Source organism: Callithrix jacchus, chromosome 15, assembly GCF_049354715.1.
Source record: "Callithrix jacchus isolate 240 chromosome 15, calJac240_pri, whole genome shotgun sequence".
Taxonomy (NCBI): domain Eukaryota; kingdom Metazoa; phylum Chordata; class Mammalia; order Primates; family Cebidae; genus Callithrix; species Callithrix jacchus.
Genome location: NC_133516.1, coordinates 25,075,688 through 25,088,232, shown reverse-complemented (window position 1 = coordinate 25,088,232; position 12,545 = coordinate 25,075,688). Strand labels below are relative to the sequence as shown.

The 12,545-nt window shown below is 33.6% G+C and overlaps 1 protein-coding gene across 50 annotated transcripts in view; it reads right to left on the bottom strand.

The window, feature by feature from the left end:
* The window catches only part of DLG1 (discs large MAGUK scaffold protein 1), a 306,584-nt gene that overhangs the window by 18,658 nt on the left and 275,381 nt on the right, over positions 1-12,545 (bottom strand). For 16 of the 50 annotated variants that reach the window (XM_078350557.1, XM_008981435.5, XM_078350558.1 and 13 more), the window contains 5 exons: positions 4,348-4,389; positions 3,631-3,666; positions 2,186-2,236; positions 1,229-1,330; positions 779-951 (listed from right to left, as the gene is read on the bottom strand). In XM_078350557.1, coding sequence (XP_078206683.1) covers positions 779-951; positions 1,229-1,330; positions 2,186-2,236; positions 3,631-3,666; positions 4,348-4,389 — 404 coding nt within the window. Of the gene's footprint in view, positions 1-778; positions 952-1,228; positions 1,331-2,185; positions 2,237-3,630; positions 3,667-4,347; positions 4,390-12,332; positions 12,367-12,545 lie in introns of all 50 variants that reach the window. The other 34 variants (XM_078350559.1, XM_078350561.1, XM_078350569.1 and 31 more) reach the window with 7 other exon arrangements.

The window sequence follows — 12,545 nt, the reverse complement described above, 5'->3', positions numbered from 1 at the left end:
TAGTGGGACTATCAGCCCCTTTCTTGCAAGGTTTTTCTCTGTCAGTTGCCTTTTGACATTGTTAATGGTATTTTCCAGTAGTTTTTGGAAAAGTTCTTTCGCCATAAATTAAGTTAAAAAAATTTTTTTTTTGAGACAGAGTCTTGCTCTGTCACCCAGGGTGGAGTATACTGGCGCGATCTCTGCTCAATGCAACCTCCACCTCCCGGGTTCGAGCAATTCTCCTGCCTCAGCCTCTCGAGTAGCTGGGACTACAGGCATGAGCCACCACGCTCGGCTAATTTTTGTATTTTTAGTAGAGACGGGGTTTCATCATGTTGGTCAGGCTGGTCTTGAACTCCTGACCTCAGGTGATCTGTCTGCTTTGGCCTCCCAAAGTGTTGGGATCATAGGGGTGAGCGACCATGCCTGGTCGGTTTTAAAAAAATTAAGTGGTCAGATTCTTTATTTCTTTTCTTTTCCCTCCCTCCCTCCCTTTTTCTTTCTTCTCTCTTTCCCCCTCCCTCTTTCTCTGTCTTTCTTTCCTTTTTTTCCTTCCTTCCTGTCTTTCTTGGTCTATCTCTAGCAAATGACCTTACAATGATAACTTCTCCTCTCACTTTGTCTACCTATTTTATTGTCTATGCACTTTCCTAGGTCACGTAAAATTAAATATTTAGATAAACAAATTCATTACATTAATAAAACTGATCAGTGCTGTATCTACTCTACCACTCTTTCATTCTGTCAAAGGCATATCTGATTAGAAGCTATATTCTGGGGTTAGTTTGATGCTTACCTTTTCTGCTACTTCTCGCACAGACTGAACACTTGTTCCATATAGATGATTGTTATACTGACCAGCTTCAATAAATTTATGTTCTTGGATATCTTTTTCCATCTGCTCTCTTGAAGTCACAAAATGATAATCTCTTCCATCTACTTCATAATCTCGCTTTGGTCTAGTTGTATCTTTAACAGAAGAAAACTTGGGGAAGTGTTTAATATTTAAAAAAAACCCCACAATAAATCCATTTTCCACTTTATCATTGTTTTGTAAAGTTCAACAGATCAAATTAATTTAAATCTGAGAAAGGACAATAATATGGAGGATAAAAGAGTAACTGATAAAATAAGTAGAAACCATTAAAAAAAGGTTATATTTATTTTTCCCACACATAGTGACAGGAAATGTTAAGAATAACAATTAATAATTAAATAATTAAATGTTTTTGTTTGGGTTACTCACGAGGAACACAAGATCCAAATTTATCAGGAAATTCTGAGATCAAGTCATCATTTATCCTGTCTTTCATAGGTCCCAATATGATCACTGGTCGAGTATAATTAACTATAAAGATAAACTGCATGTTAAAAGGAATAAACATTTAACAAATATTGATATATTTTATTTCACCAGAGAACAAAAATATCCGTAACTGTTACAAAGAATTTTTTTCTTCCTCCTCCATCTTCCTTTTCCGTCAACCAAAGATGCCTAATTTGCTGTTTTATAATCTTGACTAAGATCTTAAAGTTTACTCAGTCTCCTGCTAGAAGTCATACACTTGATAATTCAAAGTTAAATTTGGTAGTTTAGCAGATTATGTTTATTTACATTGCAAATGACAGAATAACATATAGTGTTTTACAGACAGTTTTGAAGTAGAAATTGTAAGGAAGCAGAGCAAAGAAGGGCAGAAGAGAAATTAGATGTAGGAAGTGATATAATCACAGTAGTGTTTTAGAAAGATGATCTAAAGAAGTGTAAACTCTAGGTTGCATAAGATCGTGCTGGAAGAATGGAGATGGGGAGTGAGGCCGAGAACTAACATTGTGGTAGAAGGGACGAAGAGCAGGTCATAAATAAGAAAGAAGTACAATAGTGCCTGGAACCTGATTAGCTGAGGAGCATGAGGAACAGAGAAGGGTCAAAGATGCTCCCAAGATTTTCAAAAAAGGGTTATTTGGAAGATAGCGATGTTAACAAGAACACTTGAAAAAAATTGCTTAGGAAATAAAACACAAATATAAAAGTCAATATGAAATGACTAGATTCTAATATACTATGGAATAAACTATGTTTCATAAAATACATGTAGTAAATTTCTACATATAACATTTTTGGGGGGTATTAGACTTTTTTCCCCCAAATTAAAAATATATTATTCTAGAAGATTATAAAATATGAATAGGCTTCACAAACCTTCTTGCTGATTCACTGGTTCATAAGATAAGACGTACTCTTCTTGACCACCTATTAGAAAGTGAAGGCACAGATGAAAAATACATAAAGATAACTGATGCTAGTCTAATTCTTCATAAACAACATATACATTACTATAACTTTCCTAAGAAAATGGCAAAGATATGGAAAGAGGTACTTTGTGGCAAGATTTAGTAAAAAAAAATAAATAAAAGTGGCAAATCATAAAGTCATAAAAGTGAGTTTGCTAAATGTAAAACAAAATATAAATGAGCTTTTAAATCAATAAATAATCATCAAATCTAAAATCTTCATTTGTGATACTACGTGCTACTTCTTTATTTAGAATTTAAGAATTATTAACTCTGTTAAAGATTAATGCTTTAATGAACAGTTCTATCTATATATATATATATACATCTTAGGTAATTGTTACTATTAAAAATATGCTACTTTTTTCACCAACTATAATACTGAAAACAGTATATTTAAAAAAATTACAACTACCTTAAAATTTAAAATTATAAACACAAAGGTAAAACTATTGTCACTATTTCACTGATGAAAAAATTCACAAATTAAACTTTGTAAAAAATAAGAAATTTAATGTGAATCAAAAAGAGCTTTAGACAAAACTAAATCCTTCCAATAAAAAAACCACATGATAGTAAAGGAGATAAATATATTCTGCTTTGAACTTAAAAGCATACAAGAAGTTAAAGCTTCCAAATTAAAGATTTAGAGCTTAGGATATATTCTAAATTAAAGAGTCTACAAATTATATCTGAATCCAATGAAAATAACTACAAAATTAAAAACTCTAGCAGTTTTTAACTAATACATATCCCCCTTGCCCCCACACCCAAAATTAGAAAAGACTGTGTTAACCCAAGTGGTTCAATGAAAACAATCAATACTGGATAATGTATTTGAAGACTTTTTCTTTAATTATCAAGATCCTATATTAATTTTACCATGAATTTTGCAATTGTTTTATATTATATGTATGTAGCTGCAGTCTTTTAAATCCATATATTGACATAAACATTCTTTTCTGCTTTAAGTGTGTATTTCTTTGTTTTTAATTTTATTATCGAAGTATATAAAACCAATATAAACTTTTTTAAATTATTGGATGTAAAACATGGCTTACATACTAGCAAACACATGCAATTGGAATATTCCACTCCTTAATAATTCATGCAAATGGTGAGACAGACAGTATATACTTTCATTACCTCTTTTTAGCCTAGAAAGCCACTCCACTACTCTATAGTGGATTCTGGTTATAAGCAATAAAATGCTGAAATACAAGAAATCATTTCCACACCAAAAAAAAATTAAGTAACTATTATGTAGAAAAATAATCAACCAAATGAGTGATGGTTAAAAGTATATACTGTCAACATGAAAAAGTATTAGGGACTGATATTAACAGGATGGACCTTTTGGGCAGCCGTACTCATCTGTAATCAAGATTACTTTCATTTTAGACAGCAGTAAAAAAAAAAAAAGTTAGAAAAGCAATTTTAATTTTTAAGGTGCTACAAATGATAACATTATATACTTTCCCCTTCTCCCACACCCAAATCTGTTTAAAAACATCACATGCTTGTGTAGTTCACTTAATAAAACCAAGAATGTAATATAAAACATCAAAAGAGAAATTAGCATTATTTTCTGAGCAATCATTGAAAATGTTTCCTTCCTTATTTCTTCTGTTCACCAAGTGCTGGTGATAAACAATGACTTGATCCAGAACAGTATTGGTAAAATAATGAAAACAGAAATAAAGCTAATTATAATTTAGCATTACTGAAAAATATTATTTTAGCACTCATGTTAAAAACAGAATTCAACAAAATGTCAAAATATAAGTTTTCCCCCATATAAGTATTTACTTTTTATAAAAAATATATATACACACATATATGTACTATGTACACAAATAATACTATTTTTAGTATTTTATTAAAATTTTATAAATTAACCTCTACATATTATGATTTTTTTCAAGCACAAAATTTTACTTGGCTCTTCCTGATTTTAATATCAATCATATTAACTTTAGGGTTTTAGAACATATTACTAAGAATCCCTCCACCCCTGCTGAGGATTTACTACTTGAAATTATAAAAGAACAAGTAACTTAAGACACTTACGGTAACTACTTTCACTATCGCTGGCATTAGAAGTTACATGCTCTGAAATTGCAGGACAATGGAAGACAAATAAAGAAAACACAGTGTCATGAGTTTAAAAAGCTGATAAAAGCAAATAATCAAAATAAAAGAGGGTGACATAAAATGTTGAGGTATAAGCCATATATAACAAAATAATTTTTTAATTTAAAAGCATTTTTTCTTTTCTTTGAAAGGTTTAATTTTTTCAAATAAATATGTATTAGCAAGGGAAAACACCTGTAATTAAGGACAGTGCCTTATTTTTGTACAACACAGTTTATGAACAAGTCTCTACTATAAATAGCGAGTAGAATATAACAAAGGCAAAATGATCCTGAATTAGTCTAAATGTAGATATACAACTCAAAGGGAAAATATTGTTGGCACTATCTAATTCAGTCTTTGAAACAGCAGTAACTAGCAAAGGGGACAAACTATATTTAAGGAAATAGATCCTCATTTTAATGAAGGGAGGTCTTTGTAATTAAAAATAAATAGACGATGTTATTTATAGTCCAGCTCCACTCCTGTTTCTGAAAATGAAAGTCAATTTTTCTGAGATCATACAGATGAAGCATTTTAGAAGTCATAAATTCAGATGTCTCAAAAGAGTCAGCTGGAAGAGAATATACCAATTGCGGCATTGCATTTTAAAACCAACTAATATTTCTCAGAAACTCTGCTTTGATAAAATTGACAGTGGCTGTTTTGCAAAACATAAAAAAGACAATGAAAACAAATACGCCCAGCCAAAAACTGCCTGGTCCTTCCTTAAAAGTGACCCCATTTCACAACTTTATTGATTAGTATACAATAAGCACTCTTCTCATCCACTTAAATGTAATCTCAAGTATTCTCTCAATAAGTATCTCCCTTGAATTTTAAAAAAAACTAATACTTTTATTTCTAAAAAAATAAAATGTTCAATGAGACAGGGAAACCTAAATTTTAATTTTAACTTTTTTCTTTTTTTTTTAAATTAAAGGGACAGGGCCTCACTCTGTTGCCCAGGTAGGAGTGCATTGGTATGAATATAGCTCACTACAGCCCCGACCTCTTCTCCGGGGCTTCTGTGATCCTCCCATCTTAGCCCAGATTGGCTGGGAGTACAGGTATGTGCTACCAGACCCTGCTAATTTTTTTTTTTTTAAGATAGGTCTCACTATGTTTCCCAGCGTGGTCTCAAACTCCTGGCCTCAAGCAATCCTCCCATCTCAGCCTCCCAAAGTACTGGGATTACAGGTATGAGTCACCACACCCAGCTGGAATTCTTTTTTTTTGTTTTTTTGAGACAGTCTCCCTCTGTTGCCCAGGCTGAAGTGCAATCACACGATCTCAGCTCACTGTAACTCCACCTTCTAGGTTTAAGCAATTCAATTCTTATGTCTCAGCCACCTGAGTAGCTGGGACTACAGGTACACACCACCATGCCTGGCTAAGTTTTCCTTTTTTTTTTATTAAGACAGAGTTTAGCTCTTGTTGCCCAGGCTGGAGTGCAACGGCGTGATCTTGGCTCACTGCAACCTCTGCCTCCCAGATTCAAGCAATTTTCCTGTCTCAGCCTCTCAAGTAGCTGGGATTACAGGCATGTGCCATCATGCCTGGCTAATTTTTTGTATTTTTAGTAGAGACAGGGGTTTCTCCATGTTGGTCAGGCTGGTCTCGAACTACTGACCTCAGATGTGAGCCATTGCGCCTTGCCTAATTTTTCTGTTTTTAGTAGAGACCGGTTTCACCATGTTGGCCAGGCTGGTATTGAACTCCTGAGCTCATGTGATCCACCCACGTCAGCCTCCCAAAGGGCTGAGATTACAGGCATGAGTCACTTCGCCCAGCTGGAAATACATTTTTTTAGGGTTAAAAAAAAATGTTTGAAGCTAGGCATGGTGGTTCATGCCTATAATCCCAGCACTTTGGGAAGGTGACGCAGAAGGATCACTTTAAGACCAGGAGTTCGAGAACATCTTGGGCAACATGGAGAGACACTTTGTGGGGAAAAAAAAAAAAAAATTAGCTGGGCCTGGTGGTGCCATGTCTGTAGTTCTAGCCATTTGGGAGATTGAGGCAGGAGGACTGCTGGAGCCCAAGGGTTCCAGGCTGCAGTGAGCTAGGATCATATCACTACTCCAGTGTCGATGACACTGTGAGATCCTGTCTCTAAGAAAAAAAGACAAAACAGAAAATGTTTGAAGATAAATATCTGCTATACCATACCACCCAGAGAGTCTCCTAAAATCAAGCAGCACTAGTGAAATGTACAAAGAGTGGCTGAACTTAAGATTTCAAATCAAATAAAAGGATTCTTGAATTGGTATTATAGTGAAAAATGAGTCTGTTATTCTAACTTTCAAAGATAAGCTATAACTTCCTTAATCTTGAATACATACATTTTAAATAAAGCAAGGACTTTAAAAATGCAAGCAGAATTCACTAATATATGTAAGCATATGTAAAATGGTAGGTTTTAAAAAAGCTTATATTAAAATATTTCTTTCCATGTCACCACATGGGCTTTATAGCAATAATAAAAAATGGGTGTATAATATTCTATTAGATTGATAAATTATTTACCTTGCTATTTATTTTTTAGTTTTTTATTCACTTTAAACTGTTTTTCACAAGTATCAACAATTATGGAAGTCTTCATTTATATACCTTTTAACCTTTTGTCCTATTTCCTTAAATGTCATTCCCAGAAGCATGCCACATTAAAAAAAGAGTTCTGTTTATATTAGGATTGGCATTACCCTCTGCAATCTCTAGTTTGTAAACTAAAGAAAAATTAGTTATTGCAATGGGGTGAGGGGAGGGGAGTATAAGTGGAGTACAGAAGAAACAGAATTGGTAAATTTTTAGTTGACAATTATGAAAGTAGGATAAACAAATACTTACAGGGTTTATTTTTACCACTCTTCTACTATTGAATATATTTGACATTTATATAACAAAAACTTTAGAGTTACTAAAATCTCTTCACTATCTTTTTTTGGGATGTCTCCTACTTACCTTAAATACTCTAAGATTGCTAAAAGCTACAGAACAATCAAATTCTGCAAGTTCTTTCAAATATCATTTTACTTTGCTCCTCTACAGTTAAACTTCACGACTCAAAGTAGAGTCCTTAGAATAGCATCATAGTTGTTCGTAATGTTGTTAGAAAAATAAAATGTTTTTCTTTTATTAATTGAAAAAGTTCCTCTTCAGAGCATTTTACCAAAGAAGACAGTCAAATAATCGATAAACATATAAAAAAGTATTAAAGTTAATTACTTGTCAGGGAAATGCAAATTAAAACCACAACAGATATCTCTACCATCCACCAGAATGGCTAAAATGAAAAATCAAAACAGACATGTCAAGCATAGACAATGATATGTAGCAACGAGAGTGTATATATTAGAAATGGGGCTGGGTGCAGTGGCTCAAGCCTGTAATCCCAGCACTGTGGGAGGCCAAGGCGGGTGGATCACAAGGTCAAGAGATCGAGACCATCCTGGTCAACATGGTGAAACCCCGTCTCTACTCAAAATACAAAAAATTAGCTGGGCATGATGGCGCATGCCTGTAATCCCAGCTACTCGGGAGGCTGAGGCAGGAGAATTGCCTGAACCCAGGAGGTGGAGGTTGCGGTGAGCCGAGATCGCGCCATTGCACTGCAGCCTGGGTAACAAGAGTGAAACTCCGTCTCAAAAAAAAAAAAAAAAGCTACTTTGGAAAACTATTTGGCAATATCTACTAAGGCTGGACAAATGTATATCCATATAACCCAGCAATTCCTTTCCTAGGTATCTCCCCAACAGAAAGGCATTATGTGCTTACCAAAACACATGTATAAGAATGTTTGAAGCAAAACTATTTAAAATAGCTCCAAACATGTTTATTAACAAGTCTGAGGCAATATATGTACAGTTTCCTATTTTACTTTTTTCATTTATAGTGAGCATTTCCCCATGTCATTATCTTTAAATATGATTTCAATGGTTATATAATATTACATAATACGGGTAAATCATACTTCATTAGCCATTTCCTGTTAAGATGTTTTAAGATATTTTTAAATTTTTGCTGTTATTACTAAATAATATTATAATAAGCATTCTGATATATAAGGCTTTATTTCCATCTCTAATTACACTCAGGATAAATTCTATGAAGAGGATTTAGCGGGTCAAAAGATGTGCTTTTTCAGAAAGGCTGTGCCAATTTACACTCTCAACTGTAGTACAATAATAGACAGGCATTTAGCAGAACTCTCTCCATCATAGGTTTTCCTTTTAAACAAAAGTTTGCCAAAGTGACAGGTAAAACATCATTTTGTTTATCATTACCAGGGAAATCAAACATTTTTTTATATGCTTATTTCATTTGCTTATCTTCTGAGCACTCTTATCACATCTTGTCCAGTTTTCTAACGGAGAGTTAACTTGTTTCTTATCTGCTAAAAATTCATAGTGTAAGGATATTATCCCTGTGACATACATGATACAAATATATTCTTCAAGATTTTATTTATGATAGTCGTTTTTTTTGAGGCAGAGTTTCGCTCTTGTTATCCAGGCTGGAGTGCAATGGCGTGATCTCGGCTCACCACAACCTCTGCCTCCTGGGTTCAGGCAATTCTCCTGCCTCAGCCTCCTGAGTAGCTGGGATTACAGGCACCCACCAACCATGCCCAGCTAATTTTTTGTATTTTTAGTAGAGACGGGGTTTCACCATGTTGACCAGGATGGTCTCGATCTCTTGAACCTCGTGATCCACCTGCCTCGGCCTCCCAAAGTGCTGGGATTACAGGCGTAAGCCACTGCGCCCGGCCTTTTTTTTTTTTTTTTTTTTAAGACAGTCTCACTCTGTCGCCTAGGCTGGAGTGCAGCTGTGTGACCTCAGCTCACTGCAACCTTCAACTCCCACATTCAAGCCATTCTCCTGCCTCAGCCTCCCACGTAGCTGGGATTACAGGTATGCACCACTACACCCGGTTAATTTTTGTACTTTTAGTAGAGATAGGGTTTCACCATGTTGGCCAGGCTGATCTTAAATTCCTGACCTCAGGTGATCTGCTGGCCTCAGACTCCCAAAGTACTGGGATTACAGGTGTGAGCCACTGTACCCAGCCTGTTTATGATGTTTGATTTTAAATCTCTCTAACCAAGCTTTATCTTTGTACTCAAACATTTCTTCCTAATAGAATATATCATGTTTCTCTTCTGCTCTCCTCTAATACTACACCACCAATCTGAAGCAATGACACTACTCTTAAATCTTACTCGTAACGCAAATGAAAGTCAGTCTGGTTTTGGCATTTGCAAACTCTGCACAACTATGCATAAGTTCTTAAAATGAGAAGAAGGAAGACATGTAACAGAAAACCTATGCACCTGAGGAAATTTTTGAGGTGTTGTACAAAATGGAAAGTTGTAAAAATGGAAAGGCTACATGTAATAAGAACAAACTTTGTCTCAAACATCATGTCATCATTTCACTTCTAAGTACCTCATGTATCTTTTGAGTTATGTTTCCTTTTAGTCTCTGTCAAAGGAATCTTACCTAGTTTTAGTCCTTTGAGCTTCTTCAAAATTACCTCCTTATAAGCATAAAAGCTACACAGGTTTTTATTTCTAGCTTTTCACAAATGATGACTTAGTTGCATTCTTCCAAACTTCCACTGTACTCTCAGTTAGTTCTGCTTAGCAAAATTAGGTTTGGTAAAATAATTTCTCAGTTTTCTCTACTGTGAACAGGGCAAATCAATCATTTATTTGACTCTCTTCTTTTTAGAATAAAGAACAAATGAATTCATGTCTATACAAAGTATTCTATGGTATCACTTGTTTTTCCGTCCGCTCTTCAATTAAATACTTCATTTTTTTATAGGTTGTGTGAATTTACAGCAGATAGGAATTTTTTTCTTGATATTCAGAGTTATTCTATGACTCTTCAATTGGTTTGCTTCTCTAGAATAACTTAACCTTCTGTTTGGGATTCTTTCATGAGTTTTGCTCCAGTAAGGCCTGATGACTACCTGTATTAAGTTGCACTTATTTTCTTATATTCAAGTCTCTCAAAATTTTGCTTAGTTTATTCCCTATATTCTTAATTTTTGAATATAAATAACTGAGGCCACAAGTAATGTCCTTGAACACATTATTCTTCCCAGTATTTACTACCACATAATCATGGGCACCTTGTCAACTGCCTTATATCATCTATTTTACGTCATAACCTCCATCATATCCAGTTTTAGAATTTTACTAATATTTTTCTGTCTTATCTAACATTTTCTGAATAAAATCTTGATCTGATCATCAAGTTACCAGGTGAATAAATTCTTTTAATTCCCGTGAGATGAAGCACAGAAATCTATTATTCAAGAAATCTTGGGTCACTCTCCAGAAAATAAAATCCTTCTGAGTAATGTTTTCTGATAATCAGTTACCATTTTTCATATAATTTCTCTTCTAAAGTCCCAATCTTCAACTAGAACCAGGGATATAGGGCACTAAGGTGTCATTATCATCTATTATAACATCAATATGGGAACCAAATTCTTCATTTCATTTTTCTATGAGTTTCCTATGTCTTTGTTCACTTAACAGATAAGAAAAATCTGTGGGTCCATTTGTTGATCCATACCACCTCTAAAGTATGCTATCAATCTCAAGATAAATTCTATAGCATACATAACTTGTGGTATTTTCCAGTTTTAGAGGTTTTCATTGATAATTTTCTCCAAACGTAAGAGATTTAAAAAAGGGTGCCACTAGTGATAGGAAAGCTGTGGCCCTACTAAATCCTATAAAGGTACATGCAAAGATAACAAGTTGTGTCTAACAGAAAGAGTTGTACATAAACATATGGTCTTCAATCTAATACAAACTTAAATAATTATGGTTGAAATAAAAGTACCTACTGTTTAGATTAAAATCCCAGTATAAACTTAACATAAATCAGAAAAATGTCTTATGTAAAATTTAATGTTTATTAATGTAGGTCTTAGAAAGTTAAAAGATACTGGCTATATGCTTAATGATCAGTGAATTACAAAGAAGTTTTCAAAATGTTTAATAATCTAAATAGAAAGAACCATTTAGAAAACATTAGATTAAAAGATTACTTCTATGAGTACTGTAACCTAAAGTTACTCAGTAATGTTTGGTAAATTTTCATAGTTAAGCAAGTTGAAAACACACAAATTAAAAATTTTGTTTGCTAAAATGGCTTCTTGCTTCATTCATTCATTCCAATGTTTACTGAATGTCTTCTACATACTAGACGCTGTGTGAATCTTTATATGAAGATTAAGTAACTAGCTAGAAAATTAAACAGCAGCAGCAACAAAAACCAAAAACAAAGGCAACATCTTAGCTACAGGAAAAACAAAATAGTTCTTATACTCTTGTGGTAACTTACAACTTTCTCAAAAAAGAGATACACAATTTATCCCCTCAATAAACTGCTACTTGACTAGTATTCTAACTACTAATTGAGTAGTATTCTATTGTGTTTTATATTTTTATATTATAGTAATGCTTTTCTAACACATAATCAAAATAATTTTAAATTATTTTAACAACAACAAAAAAAGAGGGAACATAAAACTCCAAGGAAGCCTATTTCTACATTCTAATAATGAAGGCAGATAGTACTATTAAAAAAAACCCCTAAGATTCTTTATATTTTAAAAGTTCCTAGCAAAAGTAACTGTCATAAAAATTACAAAAAGGAAAATATAGTTATGAGCAGAGAATTCTTCAAATGACATGTGAAAAATAAAAAAAGTTATGTATTAGAGAAATAAAAGTCCCAAGCATGTGACAAACGTGATAAACATAAAAATTCTAAAAGCAATCTAAATCATACACCTCCTCATGCCAGAAAGGCACTACCATGAATCTCAAAATGTATCTGAATAAGGTAGGTCTGTAGATGGAGGTTAAAAAATAACTTGGGAGTATTTGATCACTTACTCAGGCCTTTTGATCCCATGTCGTCAGGGATCTCCTGTAGAGAGTAGTCCCCAGAGAGCAAGCAATAAAAAGATAATCAAAGAAAATAGTTGTCAGTAATGCATAAAATTGGTGCTACAGTAAGAGACAGTTCCAAGACCATTACAGGTACATGTATCTTACAGAGCATTTTTACAGATTTCTAGAACTTTCAAATGAGCTAGCTACTAACTA